Below are 19,115 nucleotides of genomic sequence, written 5' to 3' on the forward strand. Positions count from 1 at the left end.
AAAAAGGTCAACTTTTTCTTGACCTTTAATGGTTGTATGGTGAGACTGAAACCTGTGAACACAACCCTGTTACATATTGCCTATTTATCGCCTAAATGGTTTGGTTCTCAAGATGCTTAAACACTCAAACACCATTGGCATATTTACCACACACACTATCTCCCTCATACTGAAACTCACACAGGAGATTGTGAAATCATCCTGTTGATGAAACTTGGCCATGATGGTGTGGGCTCCCACACACACTCACACTCGACTTGGTGCAGTGAGTAGAAGCTCAGAGCGGTCCACTGCCTCTCGCCTCTCTGCTCAGGCTCAAGCTGACAGCGGGCTTTACATTCGCCCGGGGGGGAAGACTGTCCGAACGTTGATTTAATTTTACAGTATAGTTGCTGCTCAGACGCTTAAGCAAAAGAGAAGAGCAAGAGAGGATAAGACGGAATGGCCTTTCCTGACATTACGGAGGATAACATAAAAGAACTTGTGCGTGAGGAGGCAGAAGACATCTTTGATGATGACGGTAGGGTCATTCTGGGACGGGGTGGGAAGTTTAGGCCGTGTTTGTGAGTGAAACCTAAGGAGATGCCGTTTTTATGTGTCATCTCAACATAATAACGAGTGTGTCGAGTGGGCGTTCTTCTTGTATAACTCCTGGCTGTGTTGAAGTACAAAGATCTATTTGATAACTCGAATATATTATGATTTGAGCTTGTAGCTGCGCTTGTAAAACTGAAACATTGCAGCCATTTGGTTTTTTTTGAAGGTAGTGCATGATGAAACATGTTCATGTGAATGATATCTGCTGTTCGAGCGGTGGAACAGGATGCTGGTCGATGTTCTGGAAGGCATACATTTCTCCTGTTTATTACATTTGCATAAATTAACATACTGTAAGAATTTACTGTATGGTTACTACTCAATGACTCTTTGGAGCAGCACAAATAAAATGTAATAACTTGAGAATGTAATGACTTCTGCTTTTTTCTGTTAATGGCATTTCAAGCAGATGAATGTAATGCAAATTTGTCTCCTTGGGCTTGAGCATTAGAAATGTTGCTAAAAGGAGTACAACTGCTATGATTTGTGTTCAAGCAAGGAGAAAAATCTGCACATGCTTCACATACACAAAAGTTTGAGGTTGGTAAGAATTTGATGTTTTTGAGTCTCTTATGCTCACCAAGGCTGCATTTGTTGATCAAAAATGCAGTAAAATTAGTAATATTGCGAAATATTACAATTTTAAATAACTTTTTTCTATTCAAAAATATTTTGAAATGTAATTTTATCATGCAATGGCAAATTTTGTAACATTATAAATGCCTTTAATGTCACTTTTAACCAGTTTAATGCATCCTTGCTGAATAAAAGTCTGTCTTTCTTTCAAATAATAATAATAATATTACTGATCACTTTTGAAAGGTATTGTATAATGGGAGAACTTAAATAATTTATGTTTTTGGACACAATTAGTGGGCTAAATTATTCACTCTCCAGATGCAATTTTTCAAAAGTTCATTATGGACACTCAAGGCACCTTTTGAGGAATAAACATAATACATCTTTCCCATTCCCAAAATCAATCCCATTTTGTTGCTTATTCTGATAATGAAGGGTTCACATTGGCATCAGAGGCTATGAAATATCTAACTTGCTACCTCATTTAACGTCTCATATAAAAACATCACTTCACTGGTAAAGTTGTCCCTTTAAAGCCTGTTTCTATGCTAGCAGATGTCTGGTGCTTTGTCTTAGACATGTTGTTATTTCCATCTAAAGAACTGAATGTTCAGATTTAGCTGCTGTTTCTGCAGAAATACTGTTACCTGCTGCCTCAGTAAATGAGAAAGAGCAGGAACATCTGTGCATGAGAATAGAGAGAGAAGGAATAGAAAGTGATTTATTTCACTCAATCCTGACTGTAAGTTATGACTGAGGTCTTTTGTCTTTTCCCTGAAGGGTTTGAACTGTAGAAATGGCATGGCTGAGTTTGTATTGGGTGGAAATGTGTTGCAATGTATAAACTGTGATTGTGTGAATGTTGGATATTAGGCTACCCATCACTTTCACATACTACATATAGAGATTAGTGTTTATCAAATGCAGAAGCATGTGATAGATGGAATAGTTAGATAAATATAGATATTTAAACAAATTTATACAAAGTAGCTACCTATGCTACTATGGTATCACCAATGCCAATTAATGTGTTGCAGGAAGTAATTATCAGCAGACATACATTATTGATATTTGAGATGTTGCAAAGTTACACATGAATTGAACCAAAAAGATTTGTTGTATGACCTTCACATGGGCATCATGCATTTGTATGGGACATTCCTGACTTGGTGTCTTATAGGTTTTTTTGTTTGTTTATTTATTATTACTATTATTTCCAGATTTGTTAGTCTAGTGCTACAACTTTTATGTAGCATGCATGGACCTAAGTTCAAATCTGACCTAATGTATTTTAAAGAAAGCAGCTGAAATAATAATAAACAATAGTCAAAATGAAAATCTAAATGGCCTTTGACATCTTGATAATATCTCCTTTTGTATGGTAATGACAGCATTACGTAAAAGCTGACTTGATTAGACTGACTTTTTTTTTTTTTTTTTTTATAATCATGCAACTTCTTTTTTTTCTGGAAGTTCAAACTCCAAGGCTCAAAAATATGAGGGAGCACATTGTTGTGCTGTCCCATATTTAATGTCCATCCAATAAAACCAGCTCATGAGAGTCACTACTGCACTAAGGTCATCCAGCTTGCAACCTAGTTTAAACTTTCCCTGAAAACTTTTGTTTTTTTGCTTTAACCTAATTCATTCAAAAAGTGTTTGAGTATTGTAGTATTTTTTGCATGTGCTTCATGAGTTATTCAAAGAGGGTTTTCATGTGGCCGCCTGCGGCTCCTTGAATAGAGAGTGGCGCCTGTTTTCTGGTCCTGAAGCAATGAAGTATCAGCACTGCTGAGAATAAACTAAGAAGACCTGGGTCATGGTGACAATTGAGTCTTGGTAAAAACAAAACGTCAAAGTATCATCAAGTTATGTTTACTCACAGGCTTTATTTTACTCATAAATTGAAAAACCCCATTATATCTCGAAGGAACTAGAGGCGAATTAGGTTGTGACGTCACACCGGCACCACACTATAGCAAACCACAACGATCCAACCATCCAATCAATTCCCAATGGACAAAATCAAGTCCTGTCCTATTTTTTTCTTGCTTGAGAAGCCGTTTCACTCGAACGTCAACACAAAAAACTGTCGCAACTTCCATTTCATGCTGACTTTAATATTACCTAATTAATATTCATGAGCCAGCCTGTTTTATAATGTTTCATCCCCACTTTTCAAATCGTTCTTTCGCTCCTGATTTCATCAATATACAATTAGAGTTGGCATTATAACTACATTGATTGTGCAGTATTACATTTAATTTTGTCCTAAATGGTTTGTGAAGCGTAAAATTAATTAGTTGAAACTTTGTGACATGTTTATGTTTTTTAAATTAAAGGTCTTTGCAACTTTTTGATTGGGTGGAATCCTCATGTGATATTGCTGCAGTGAATCTGTGAGGTGTCAAAAAGCTGCTGTATTACTAAGAACAGCATTTAAGATGGATTTAATCATGTTTTCTGTCAATCAAATCAAACGCCCATGCAAAAATCAGTGTCGGATTTCAAACCATTTGTACTCCCCCTGATCTATCGCACTCAGCCCAGGGAAACCGTATCCCCTCAGGGGCTTCAGCAAAGCTTAATGTTGTGGCATTAGATTTCAACGCTGAGCTGCTCCGTGTATTGATTCCTGCAGGATGGGAGAGATTTACGGATATAGTCTGGCTTTAACTGAGCCGTTGGTAGAGATGTTATCTGTAGGCCTGTGGGTCAGAACTGGCACAGTGATCACTACACAATGTGCTCAGTCATCATCACTCTGCAACACGTCCATGGCGGCCAATGAATATCTATGATGTCAGTGTCTATGTCAGCAGAGCAGGACAATTGTAGCTCTAAATGGCTGTATGACGGGCCCCCCGATGGCTTATCGTAATCAGAAGCTGATTTAGTCAGAGAGTGATGTAGCACACTGATCATTTCACGCAGTTTGATTCTCCACAACAGACACTTTTAACGGTAACAAGATTAGTTACCAGATTACAAAACTGATTAACAGTTCTGTCTGAAATCTGACTGGATGAGCCTTGTTCAAAGTTGTGTTGAATTCCATATAATGTGCCACTTCTGTATATCTACAAATCACCTACAGTTAAGAAGAATTTGTGTAATAATAATAATAATATACTATTTATTGCAGATCTTTTATGATAAATATTTTATAATATACTCCGCTTCTGACTTATGCACGATACAGCACAGCCTCTCGTACCTTATTGCTTACATAATATATTGCAGGTCTTTTATAATATTTCCATTGCCATCGTTTTATAAAAGCAAATAGCACTTTGAGGAATAGTTCACCCAAAATGTTTAAATCTGTCATCATTTACTCACCCTCAAGTTACAAACCTGTATGAATTTCTTTCTTCTGCTGATAACAAAAGATTATTTTAAAGATTATGATTAACCGAACAGTTCATGGACCCCATTGACTTCCATAGAATTTGACTTACCATACAATAGAAGTCAATGGGGTCCATCAACTGTTTGGTTAATCATGTTCTTTAAAAAATATATATTTTGTGTTCAGTTGAAGAAATAAAGTAATACTTCATATTTAGGTGAACTATCCCTTTAAGCCACTTAATGAGTTTTTTATTTTATGATTTTTATTTTTCTTAATCTGTGTTTTTATCTTTTTTCCAGTAAAATATCTTCAAATATACAAAAACAAATAAAAGACTTCTTATCTCATTGACAAATATTTTTACTCTTTTAATTAACAAATATTTAAATATAAAACACCCTCAACTGCTTTTGTTAGATTATGCTTGAAAGAAACTAGAAAACTTGAAATTATTGGAAAAGTGAAAGTGGGAGTAAGATGTGGGGCATTGCGTGAACCCATTGGAACCATTCATTTGCCGCTAGACTGTATCTCCAACATTTAATTGTTTTTTAGATCTACAGCCATACTTAAAGGATAATGTCATCTTTAGTATGTAGGTTGGCAGGTTCAGGCTTATGCCAACTCTCTCTGGATCTGTGATGCTCTGAGAAAGCGTGTCAGAAGGAAGCAGCCATGACCTGGTCATAGTGACTCAGGACACGTGCCCTTGAGCGCACAGAACAAACTGTGTACCCTTAGGGTGAGAAGAAAAGAACATGGGATTGCTGTTCTCTTTCTTTGAGCAGCTAGAGTAGTGTTTTTTAAAAGACTATTTCAGGTGTCACGTGCTCAATGATTGTTTACGGTGTGCTTTTTCCTCGCTGCCACATGATGGTCCATTGACCTACTTTAGACCAAACAAGGGGAGCTTCCACAAACACGAGGCTACAACTGTATTCTTGTGCCGCACGGTGGGTGAAAACGCACAATGTGGAGAGGTAAAAACACTGATGTGGCCATTGACAGATGAGCAGAGACACTTCTCGGTTTGCTCTGAACCACCATTCAGTTGGAAAACGTGATCCATCTGGGAACACCTTCTTTATCTTTATGCCATTTATACCGTCATGATCTCAATCTTCCTGTAAACCTGTAATGCTGATAACGAAATACTGAACACCTGGCTGTCACACACAGCTGTGTGGGTCGGCACCATGGGCTGCTATACCTGCATCAGAGCCTGTCATTATAGGACCAAAGGCAGGAGATCAGCCACAGGGCATGGCAGTCTATAATTTAAAAATGTAGGCTTACTGTCTGCCTTCAAACACCATGAAATATACACAGTTTTGCGGTGCTGCGTTTCAAAGGGTTTAAGGGAAAATTTATGCCCACCTGACAATTTACTGAGAGCTAGGTTTATACATTTTACAATGAAATGTGGCTCCTACTCCATGCAACTCACAATACTGTGCTTTCTGCCAAACCAGTGCATAGTTCTCAACCTTTGTGACTCCAACGATTTCCAAAGGCCTGACACTCCTAGTTTCTGTACATTCAATTTCAGCATTCCAGATCTCTTTAAAGTTGTTTGTGATTTACTTGGTAAGGATTTAAAAAAAATCTTTTTAATTTACAATTTCTACCTGATAAAATGCTTTAGAGCTTGGCATGACAGGAAAAGTGTATATTTATTATAAAAATGCCCAAGGAGCTTTAAGATTGTATTAATTTATATGACATTTTCAGGCCTAGAAATCATACTTTCAAAATTATGCTACCTAATTTTTCCGGGAATATCTTTGGGGATACCTAAAATAAGAAACATGTTAAACATGTTTAATAGTTTTAGCTTGTTTAATGTTTTTTATTATTATTATTATTTTAAATAATTTTAACTTAGGTCATCTTTGGAAGTAAGGGCCCCCTTGGAAGTTTGCTGAGGCCCCTCAAACTCGAACCGCTCCAAGCAGGACTCGAATCGAGGTCTCCGGCACGGGAGGCGGGTGCGCTGACGAAGATGCTAAAGTCTGCAGTCTCTAGTGTCTGTTGCTAGTGCGCCTCTTGAGGCCAGGGGAGTGAGGTTTACATGCACAGCTCTTACTGACCTTCCGTTACACTTAGAATGATTTGAATACACTTAAATATTTTTTTCTGCATAAAGTCTTGTTTACAGAGATAGTAGAGAATATTTCTGCCTTGTTAAAGTGATCATTCTGTCGACAGCTTCACACATACTGATCTTCATCTGCACTCGTCTGGCAGCTTTTTGTAACCTCTTGACCTCAGTGGCATGGCCGTAACCTATTTCTGTTTGTCTCTCCGAATGGAAGTGTTCGCAAATTCCTGAGATGAGACAAGTTTGTTGAACAGAATTGTACAAACGTGTGTGGATGATACCTGCTCAGTTTATATCTACAATGCGCAGGAAGATTGCAGCAGAAAATACCAAGACAGATTGACTGAACATGATAAGTGTTTCTAGATTTCAACTTGTATAAGTGCATGTCCAGCCTCTATATATGCAAGAGATGATAAAAACAAGATGTCTTTGTATTTGAGTGTTTCAAATGAGTCACATTCCTTCATTGTTTATTGATTCATCTTATAGAACCTGCTGTTTTCATTCGTATTTCACCGGCTAACCTGTTTAAGACCAGTCGCAAGTGAATGGAGAGAGCTTTTACTTTTGTATCAGGCTCATTTAAGCCCGAGAACTGTTTGTACAGGGCTCCAGTAAATATAGCTTCTCATCGGGGGCTGTTGATGACAGCCATAATTACAGGATGAGCCGAGCAGCAGCTGAGAGAGAGGATGCATGTGGAGGTGTCTGTGCTACACTGTCCAAGCCTGTCTGGATGCACTCAGTCTCTCCGACTATTATACAATACATTGCCAGGCACAGGAGTGATGAACCACCAAGGTCAGGTTTAAGCACCATGAGCTCAGCAGGAAGACTGGACTGGGTGAGACATGATGTAAAGTAGCTTTCACAGTAACTGTAACTTAATCAGGTGCTCAAACTTTAATGTGGTCATGCTGATTCTGCTATAAAGGGCAGTGCTTGCAGGGTATTTCTTCCACCTACAGCAAAGGCTTCAGCATGATGAATAAATTTGTGTGTTTTGCAGATGAAAAGATAAAAGAGGGATATTTCACGCTTAATTAATCCTTCTAATTGATCTTTTATCTGCCCACATTGTCTAAAAAGTAACATACACATAATAAAGTGACACTCATTGTCCCATTGCTTCCATTAATTCCAGTTTAGTGTTATGTGTGTTTCCCTGACATGTTGTCTTAGTAGTTTATGCTAAAGTCTCTTCTAAATGTCACATTGTTCAGCTAAATACGGATGTCCTGTGCTGTGTATAAGACTTTAACATTGGTATTCCTGCGTATACAATGGTCAGTAGTCTGCAGCTTGTAGGCTGCTATTTTCTATGGTGTGCAGCCAGGTTTCATGTAGCTTACAGGCACACTGATCTATTTTAAATATGCAAAACTCCTTACAGACACATTGTTTAAGCAGTTTAAGATTCATCCTGACAGCTGAGCACATACACTATTAATGCCAGCCCCTGTACACTACAATGCGTTTTTAGACAAGCCTCGAGAGGAGTCAAGGGTGAATATGTAGTGAAAAAACGAGAAGACCCCGCCCACTCCAACAGCGCTTCCTGTTGATTGGTCCGTGGTGGCTGTGAGGGAGCGCTACAAATCTGTACGAGTGCACGACACATGATTTTTAATCCGTTGCTGTCGGTCCGGATGGTTTCGCGTGGCAAAGTCTGTGGTGTTGACATTGTAACACGTTTTGCTCGAACTGTTTTATTTAACACACTAGCCGCAGAAAGGAGAAGTGAGATTTTGCTTTCATAAATGGAAGTGCCCAGCCCGAGTAAATAACATTGACTGGGAATAAGTTTTCTCTCTCTTGCGGTGAGTAGCCTATAATCTATATACTTGACACCACAACGCCTTTTAATATTGATGTCATAGCTCACTGTAGCGACATGCTGTTTTGCAGCGCGGGTTTGCTGGAGTTTTTTTTTTCTCAAATGACAATATTAAGGAGTAGTTGTGGTTGACCATTTCCTTTTGTTTTGATGCATGGTGCATGTGATGAACTAATAACTACCGTTTTTCACTCAGCATCCGAGTCAATGATTCATCTGCTCCTGTGATATTTTAGATAAATCCGTTATATAAACAGACTGAATAGTTGTACATTTGTAGGGGAACGAGAACGAGAAGCACGTAACTGACATTTCCAGAAGCTGCCAGTTTGTAAAGCTTTTCGTCTGTTTAATTTAATAAACTATGTAATCTCACACACTCTAAACTGAGTGGGACTTCCGTTCGCTTCTCGAACGAATTGTTCTTAAGAGTCGGATCTTTTCAATGAATCAAAACCGATCTGGGCTGCGTTTCCCAAAAGCATGAGCCTAAATTGAACAATTGCCACCTATGGTTTCCTCCACTATCAATTTAGGCTTACGTTGCCTTTGGGAAACGCAGCCTTGAATTTTATGTTCAGTAGTCGGGCTTCACGAGTCTGACTGAATTATGTCCGGGTGATTTACTAGCTGCACTTTGTTGGTTTGTTCGGGTGTGATTATAATGATTGTGTGATGAGATAAGACAAACTGCCAACAGAACAACAGATAATATATGTTTGAACCTGCTGTAGTTGTAGTATACTTTGGCAGCTGTCAGTTTAGTATTTCATGAGCTCATATGCATGACACAGAGTGCCATGTTTACAGGTGAAATGCTTATCTTAGTTACTTTGTAGAATCTAGATGAAAGTGATTGTGAACATGAAGGTGATTTAAGGTATTCATATCTGAATATTTTGCAATAAACCTAAAATATATTAAAAGTAATATAAAAAACGATAAAAATTATGATTACATAATTTGCAATGCTTTAATGCTTTTTTATGTCTTGTACCTTGATCTTGATATATATATATATATTGCATTGAACCAGAGTTTGTATGTTGTGATTTATCTCAGCGCTGGTTGTTTTGGTAAAGGGCTTAGAACTCTTTAATGAAGATTTTATTAAAATTCCACCAGAGAAAATGAATAAGAAAAATACTTCTGCAACCAAGACCACTGAAAAAGTGGGTGGTGTCACTGTTATGCTCTATTGGAGGGGGCTGCTATGAGGCTAGAGCTGCCAAACTGATGACAAATGAGCATTTCTCAGAACTTCATCTGAAGATCTTCCTCTGATTAAAACCCGTTTCCCTTACTTCTGACTCCAGCCCTCATTCAGCCCCAACCCTTTTACCCTTATCTCTTTAATCTCAGCCTCTCAAAAATGTCATGTAGTGCAGTTTAGATCACATTCTGCTCTCTGTTTTCTGTTCGACATGTTAAAGCAAAGATTCAGAGGTTAATCAGTTTTATCTTGGTCTGCTGAGCCAGTGGGCAGCTGTGCCGATTATTTGAAAACTGTTTGTTTGAATACAATACATTATGGCTTATTATCTGAAACAATGGGTCTTTGAGGTCTATCTGAACTGTCAACTGTGAGAATGTGTGTTGATGTTCTTTTATATTAATAATTTATTTTCTAAAGCAAATAAAAGGGATGTTTGGTTTTCGAGTGTACTTCAGGGCAAAGTGTGTCTTCAGCAGTGCATGTTATTTCTTATTCGTGAATTTCGCTGGATAGGGAAAAACTCAGTGAAACTTGGCAGGAGTTCAGTAAGACGAGGCCTCTTTACTGCAGGCTCTTCAAAAACATCCAATCCTAGTTCTCTGAAAAGGCTATGAGCGCATCAGCTTTGTGAGTTTATGTTAAGCTGTTTACGGTTTACCCCTACTGGTTTCCCTTAGGCTTTAGTGGTTTGCGTTTTCACAGCTGATAATCATTGAATGTTCCTCTCTTGGTGGTCATCAGTGTATAAGTGGAGGCCTGTCTTGATTTTTGTTTTAGATGTCAACTGGCTTTGCTGAAATCTGTATAATACAGTATATCGTTCGACTTCATGGAGATGTATCTTGAAGCGTATTGAGATGCGCATCATTGAGGTATCTCCTGACAGAGATATAATCGAGCTTATGAGTTTTATGTGTGTTTGAAAGGCTCTCTCTTTCCAGTGATCATGTACAGACAAATTCCCATCACATAGTCTGACTCCAAGGGCCTGTGAAGGGGTATTTTAAGAAATGGAGGAGGGAGAGAATAAGTTGTTGATGAAAGAGACGGATATAGCTTATCTTAGAATCTTTTTTAGCTTGTGGAGAAAGCAGGATGAAAGAGGTCTGGGTTTTATCTACTGTCACTCTGTTCTTATGACAAGGGGCAGTGAGAGGTTTGGCTTGCGTCACGGCCGCAAAGAAAGCTAAATCAAATCATTGCGGTCAGCAAGAGGCCGACCAGTGTGTCAATGTTACTCAGTCTCCGCTGAGATATGCTCTCTGTTGTCAGCTAACTCCATCCAACTATTAATAAATATATTACAACTGAATGCTTCTTCTGATGTTAACAAGTTCATGTGGTCAAAGAGAAGTGCATACATCAAGGGGAAAGTAGATTTGTCTAGCTGATACAGCATTTGAATTTGAGATTCATAATAAGGTTTATAAATAATAGTGGACAATACTTTTACTTTTAATGTTTTTTTGTTATTGATATTGATTTATGTTTCGGATGTTCTGATCGGGTACATTTACATTTATGCATTTAGCAGACATTTTTTAGCCAAAGCGACTTACAAGAGAGGAACAGAAGCAATAGACCCAACAATATTCATAATATGCAATGGCAGGTTTATTTGACAACTAGGAAGCAAGCTATAGAGAAAAGGAGAAATGCAGAAAAGGAAAGGTTTTTGTGTGTGTGTGCAAGTGCATTGGTTTATGGGTGTGGGGTGGTTAAGTGCTTTCAGAATGGCTCTTTCTTAAAAGATGTGATGTTCTCAGCAGTTTGGGTCGAGGTTGGCAGCTCATTCCACTAGAGAGGAGCAGAGAGGGTGAAAGTTTTGGGGAGTGACTTTTTACTTCGTTATGAAGGAACAGCAAGGCATCACTAATTCAGTGACCTTAGCTGGCAGGACGAGCGTACGCTTGTAGGAGTGAAATGAGGTAGGGAGGTGCTGTTCCAGTGGCAGTCCTGAAAGCCAACGTCAAAACTTTGATTCAGCGTCAAAATTTGATTCTGGCTGCAACTGGGAGCCAGTGGAGTGAGATCAGGAGGTGTGTGACATGGGCTCTCTTTGGCTGACTGAAGAACAGACGTGCTGCCGTGTTCTGGAGCCATCTGCATCTACCATCAGGCTTAGTGTGAAGGCCAGCTATTAGAGCGTTGCAGTAGTCCAGTTTTGAAATGACAAGAGCTTAGACAAGAAGTTCCCTTGCAAGAAGGGCCTGATGTTCTGGACGACTATAGTTTATTTCTGGCCCTGTGTACAACTGGTATTAAAATGCGTTTTGGTTGATCGGATCAAGTGGACAATGCTAAATACATGTGTAAACGGGGTCTAAAATGTCTTGAGCTTGTCCACTTTCAACCACTTCCAGAGGTAGGCTAGTTGAAAACGCATTCGACGGTTCGAACAACCACAAAAGAATGCCTACTCTCCTCCTGCTGACTTAATACGTAAAGTACGTACACACTATGGGAAGTGCGCTAGCCAGATGGGATTTAAACTTTGTTGGAAGACGAAAAGACTACAAAAAGACTACTACGTCTACTTGTGATCTGATCGACCAAAATGCGTATTAATACCAGGTGTAAACAGGGCCTCTGTTCCATAACATAATGAAATGTTTTGCTGTATATATCGCCTACAAAGGTAGCTGACTTCTAAGCTGACTTATTTGGAATGTTCAGGTAGCAATACTATGCAAATAGCGCTCCTGGTATGAAACACACTGTAGACTTGTTCACAATTGATTTCACAATTGTTGATCGCAGAAGAGTTTGACGTTAGCATGTTGCTAAGCTAATGACATAATACTCTAAAAAGCATAAAATATGCAGTAGGGCTGCACAATATTAAAGAAAAATGCAATATGCGATAACTTGTTAAATAACGCTACATGTGATGCGATGTATTTTGTGAAATCAATTAAAACCAAAAAATGCTAGCCGATTCAAAATGGATTGCCTCGTCCTCAAATGACACGTAATGAAGTGAATGACTTGGCGTCTTGTGTGGGGAATCTTTCTCTCTGGCTCACTCTCTCTCTTCCTGAACAGATGACATGTACTTTTAGCTCTCATCAGTGGGGGTGCTATCCCATAATCCCCCTGATTAACAGTCTATTTAAAATCAACTGCACTGACACCCCTCATACATCCGTTTTGGAGACACAGTTTTTGCATAGCAACAAAATCACAATCTCTCAGCCCTGTGATTAGTATTACGGTGGTTTATCCTTCCAACATAAGCTGATGAACTGAATATTTTTGTTTTTCCTTATCTGTTTGCATAGCAGTTAGAAGGTGTGCGGGAATATGATTGGTTGTGGTGGATTCTGTCTGAATTGTCATTGGTTGATTGAATTGACGTCCTTGGATGTTGTCATGTCTGACACATTCTCCCTCAGATGATGGCTGTTTTTTAGATTTAGTCAACAGTGACATGTAATCTGCTTTGAAAAGCCAAATCCTTATGCCTTTTAAAGGGTGCTGTCCTCCTCGGGGTCTGTTCTGACATACAGCTTTATCAGGGATGAAATCAACTCCCTCCTGTCAAACCCAGAAGCAATGCAGAAAACAGGAAAGCACCCTCATAAACTACAACTGTCTCTGAAACCTGTCGCCACAAGAGTGTTCTGGGTGGTTGCCCGGGTGTTGCCAAGGTGTGCTTATTATCATGTTGCTATGCAGTTGCTAGGTGAATGTTTACTGGTCCAAGTCAAAAGAGCATGTAGTATGTAGCATGTGTGATGGGTTGGTTGGCAAGCACCACTAATTCGGGATTTGGCCTATCGCCTGACCTAAATGTACCACATCAAACCTCTGTTTGTCATATTTTTTCATCATGTTATTTATTTATTGTATTTTTAGAACACTGTTTCATCTCCAGTCTTTAAGGGTTGTGCATCAAAAGTGTGTGCTTTCTTTCTTAGATTATTTGAAGCTGAAAGTAACAATCTTTAATTTAAAATGTCTTTTCAGCGCCCCCCCAAAGAAAAACAAACACACAAACAAAAAAGACTGTTTCAATATTTTATCTGTGTATGCCTGCCTGACAAAAGTCAAAGTGTTGACATCTTTATTTTATTGCAGGAGAGAAAGAAATGAAGAGGCAACTATTTCTCTGTTCTTGTCTTTCTCATGCATCTTGCATTGACTACACATAAAGACATTCACAATGATCTGTGGATGAACTGCTGAATCATTCTAGAGATTCACCTGCAAGTGTCTGCATCCCGTGATGTGCTAGCATGTATCGTTGCCGGGCGCATAATTAATTCAGTTCAGTTCCCAATTCTCCAAAGCTAAAAGCATTGCTTTCAGCTTGAGCTTTGGCCATGCCTTATTTGTGTGGCACTAGACAGCACTGTCTGAATAAAGAGAGACCAATTCAAGTGAAACTTGGTTAAGTAGCTTAACAAATGTACGGGACTGGCATAGCCCCTCAGTGACAATCCACATTTAGTGGTGAAGTTAGACGTATGCATGATTTAAGGACAGCTGTTCCTTGGAGCACAGTTGCTTAAAGGGATAGTTCACCTAAAAATGAAAAATGTGGTATTTACTGACCCTCATGCCATTCCCAAACCATTTTATTTTATTTCCTTTCTTAGAATACAAAATAAGATATTTTGTAGAATGTCCAAGTTGTTCATTTACATACTGTGAAGTTTTATTTTTATAAAAATATTTTCCTGCTATATTCCAAGTCTTCTGAGGCAATCTGACAGTTTTGTGTGAGATATTGTATGATGACTAGGCTATAGGCTACAATACCCCTCCCTTAACAAGTTTCCTGCATTTGAAGGTCACTAAGTAAATGCATCCTCTTTCCCCATTAACAGGAACTATAAACAGAAAGATGATTATTATTATTAATTTATTTTTTTTGTTGCTTTGCTTCACATCATATCGCATTGTACATTTGTTTGAGTTGGTTTTTAGCCAGCTGTGCTCTGTTATTCTTAGATACGCTCTTTCCCAGTGCCTCATTCTGTCTCTAGCTTTGTCCCTGTCCTCTCTTTGCTCTGTGCATTATAAATATGGCTCAGTGTCTAGTGCAAAACATCCACATATCACTCAGAATTTACCCTCCAGTCTAGCCTATTTTTAAACTTGTCTCTTTCTCAGACTTTTTATGTGCATTATCCTCATAGCTGTCTTTAAAATGGATTAAACCAGTGAGTCACTGCTCTGCCTATGAACTGAGTTTACATGCACATAAAACATTTGTCTAATATCACAATTATGAAAGTGGCATGTAAATGTGTTAACCCAATTACACTAATATAATAAATACTATAATGAAGCCTTATTGCCATGTCTTATTCAGAATAAGCTAATTTTCAGAGTGAGAAAGAGGCCATTTCCCCCCAAACATTAACAGAAATGAACATAAATCAATATACAGATGTATATAGAAAAGTAGAGTCTTAAATCCATATTTTGCAAAACCATGTGCATACAAAACTACAAAAAGCCTTTTCTCTATTTTAGCTTTCTCCTATTGTAAAAAAAAAAGTGTGTTTTCTGAAAGAACAGTTATCGTTTTTATTTAATTGCAGCTGAATAATGAAAAGACATTTCCCATAATGACTTTTCCAGCATGCTCAGATGGGTATGAATTTGAGATTACAAACCCCTCATGTGCCTTAAGAGGTTATCAGTGGTCAAGTGTAATTCAGGCCTCCTGACATAGTTTCTTTGTGTCTTCAGTCACACAAAAAAATTAAAATAGCCTGACATTTTATTATTTGCTCTTAGATAACCTTCAAGTGCTCTGTTGTCTGAAGTCTGTGGATTAAATATGAAATAAATCACCCATTAATTCCAAAGTTAAACTAAATGATCCTGCTGAACATAGATTCTTGTTCAAATATTGACCCTTTTAGTAATAAATTAACTGATGTGTTTCTATGAGCTCCATGTTCATGACTTAAATATTGCCTAAATAGTTGTATTTGACCATCAGAAGAATCAAAAAGGATTTGACCATAAGATGCATGTGCACTGTGTTTTTTCTACCTCAGCTCTAAATTTTAGTTTTAGGGGATATTCAATTTATAGCCTACCACACGTCTACTGGATGTGTTAAAGTGTCAGCTTCATCTATCAACATCTTTTGCACCCTCCACCTATTACATTTGACAGACTACGTGGGTTTTTGACCTTTAAGAAGAAAATAAGGAAGGAAATATGAGGCATGCCTTTATGCTGCACTCAAAAACAAGTATATATATTTATATAAGTTTAACTAAACTATTAAATTGTGGCAAACATTCCCACCAATTAATTATTTTACAAGGTTTCACCAATAAGACCATGCTGGTCAACTGGCAATAAAGCAGTGTACTGACCAGCATGGAAATTCATTGTATAAAGACTTTTTCTCTTTTTTGTCCACTTCAGTTTTGGGTCTCGGCTAACTTTTTGTTCATTTCACTATTTTCTTCAGGTTGACTTAAGTTGCTATCAAACATTATCTAAAATTTTTGAGAGTAACAAAGTTAGAAGAGATGTTCTTCTGAGTTGGACGTTTCTGACTTGGAGTGTGATGGAATGAAGCAGTACTGACCCAAGTGAGAGTGAGTTTTTGTATTTCTTTGTATTGATCACTTTTTTGCTGTTTTTGGGCAAGGTTTTGTCACATTTGTATATGAAGTATGTTTTTTGACACTTGTTACTTGCTTGTCCTTGCTCTTGTCAAAAAACTTTTTTATCCTCTATTTTGAGATATAATCAGTGGGTGTGGTTACAGCTAACCCTTATTTTGTCATTTTTGTACAGGCTGCTGAAGCCCATATCAAATGATTAAATGCATAGATTACATTTTTTCATATATAATTTTATTTTTTATGCTTGCATCCCTTTATTTCAAAATAATGCCTACTATTAAGGCACCCAAATAGTGTTTGTTCTTCCATTGGTGGACTTAATATGCCTCCTAGTTTCAAGAAAAATTGTTTCATTTATTTTTAACATTGTTTATCAGTAGCAGCCACTGTCACCATGAGCACATGATTTTTCGGTCACAACACAAGAGCATCCATTCAGTCTTGATGTGCCTGCTTTAGAATCATGTTTCACTGTGTTTATAGTCTTTGTGCTTATGATGAGTCCTTTTCTGTGCGGAGATACAAGTCAGGTCTGTTAAAGAGGGCCTATTATGCCCTTTTACAAAGTCTTGATTTTGTTTTTGGGGTCTACTAGAATAGTTTTTTACGCTTGAATGTTCAAAAACCATTGCTGCAGCACCTCTCTTCCCAGTCTGCTGGACTAGTGCGTTGTTGTGATTGGTCAACCGCTTTGAGTGTTTTTCCGGAAATTTCACGCTGCAAGTTTTAACACTATTAACGCAACCAACCAGGCCTCTCTGCAATTTTTGCTGTTTCCATTGTCAGAAGTTGTGAATGGCACCCTAATTCCGAACCGTACTGTACCACTTTTTTGGGACCCTTCCGTTGGGGTACCTAGCACAGTAGTCCGGTACTAAAGGGTGGAGCTTGACTCACTGCAGAATGTTGATTGGTTGACAGAGAATCGTGCCCAAATTGTACTGTGCTGTATTGTACCGTACCGCTCAGTGGAAACGAGCCATAAAGAAAGTTGAAAATGTAAAAAAGCATAATAGGTCCTCTTTAAGACAGTATGTGGTCATTAAGACAATCCACCGACTAATTAATTCTGAGTGTATGTGGTTTTGCACATTCTCACATCCACCGCATCTATTCTCCTGGCCCAATTGGCAACACTGCCAAAAGGCACACATTACTACAGCATGGGTAGAACAGGGTCAGTCGGTCACTGCCACATGGTTGACATTAGTTCTCTGACCTGGCATGGATGCTTGAAGTGAGGTCATTGCTATTCCAAGGCGGAGTGTCAGTGTGGAACAAGACCAGCTGAGCATCACACAGCTGCTGGGATTGAAACCGGGCGGGATGTACTCCTACCTTAGAGCGGAAGACAACGGATCCTCAGAGAAGAAGGACAGGAGGAGGCCTGCTGCGGGGGATCCATGATTGCATTGTTCTTTTGCTGGACACATTGTGTATTGTCCACTGTTACTATAGAAACTATAATTTATACAGCCGTTCGGAATCACTCTGCTCTGCTGTTAAGTTGCAGTGTGGGTTGAGTTTGATGATATTCACGCATGCAGCTAGTGTTTGTTGTGCTTGTGTGTATGTTGCTGTGCACGCATACTTTCACGGGAAATAAAATGACTTTTCCAGAGGCTGAAGTGATGAAAATAAATGATTCTTAACTGGTTATATTATTTAGAATTTTTATCTAAATAAATGAGTCGCTTTAAAAAGAGTCGCTTTAAATAACACAAGTGAATTCAGGCATCACAAAATTGTAATGTACAGTATGAAAAACGAAAGATTTTTGGCGTTTTTACCTTTATTATGACTGGACAGTTAGTTGACAGGAAGTGAATTTGGAGAGAGAGAGAGAGAGGGGGACGGGATCAGGAAAGGTCCACGAGCCGGGACTCGAACTTGGGACGTGCTGTCAACGAGGCTATTGGCACTGACATAAAGATTACATTTAACAGTGTTGTTAAATTCTAAGTGTTTTTAAAGATGCAAAGGTAATCTAAATATAAAAAATATGGGAAATGAGCATGAACAATTAAATATCCAATATCGACCAATACCTTTAACCTGACAGATAACCAATATGGTACCAATATAATATGCATCCTGTTTAAAAACAAGATTTTTACTGCATGTAAGATCACAACTTGTTTATTTTTCTTAACCCACTGGCAATTTTTTTTAACTTGTTTAGATTTATGTTTAAAATAACAAAAAAACACTAGTCAGATTTATAATGTGGGATTTTTGGAGGAAATGAGGGACCTGTTTATCACTTTTCATTCAGTACTTCTCCTGCCCAGCTTTAAGACCCCCTCACACTCTCAACGGGCCAGATAAACATGGTCCCTGCTGGAGGTGACAAATTAATGAAACCCCCCCCCCTCCTCGGTTCTTTTGTCCTCGTCATCCGTCTCTCACAGTGAAGAGTTCAGAATTGGGTGCCAGGCAGCTGTACTCCGAATACTTATGAGGAGTCGTGCCCGAAGGAACGGGGATGACGTAGCCAACATCAACAGCGCTTCACAAGTGCCTGTGAACCGAGACGGCCAGGCCTGAATAGAATGAGTGGAACAATCCCAGCATGCACTGGGTGGCACAGTGTCGCTTTGTGTTTTTGAAACTGAAGTGGAACCTTTGTTTGTTGAAATAAGCAATTGGTTATATAGGTTGTGTTCATTTTGCATGTGTTCGTTTTGCATTTTGATTCATCAACATGAACACCTTGATGCATGAATTATTAAGTTGAAATAAATCATATGACATGCCAAAAGTGATTACAATAATCCAGGAATAGGGTCAAATTCGCCAAAGTTTTTCTCAAGGTGTGTTACACC

General features: G+C 38.5%; 1 protein-coding gene across 2 annotated transcripts in view; it reads left to right on the top strand.

Annotated features, from left to right (window-relative positions):
- Positions 1-244: 244 nt before the first annotated feature.
- Positions 245-19,115, top strand: part of ripor2 (RHO family interacting cell polarization regulator 2) — a 46,925-nt gene continuing 28,054 nt past the window's right edge. The window contains exon 1 of one of the 2 annotated variants that reach the window (XM_084422768.1): positions 245-520. In XM_084422768.1, coding sequence (XP_084278894.1) covers positions 442-520 — 79 coding nt within the window. In that variant the 5' untranslated portion in view covers positions 245-441. Of the gene's footprint in view, positions 521-8,214; positions 8,456-19,115 lie in introns of those variants that run through there. The other variant, XM_084422769.1, reaches the window with a different exon arrangement.

Source organism: Rutilus rutilus, assembly GCF_951802725.1.
Source record: "Rutilus rutilus genome assembly, chromosome: 11".
NCBI classification, from domain to species: Eukaryota; Metazoa; Chordata; class Actinopteri; order Cypriniformes; family Leuciscidae; genus Rutilus; species Rutilus rutilus.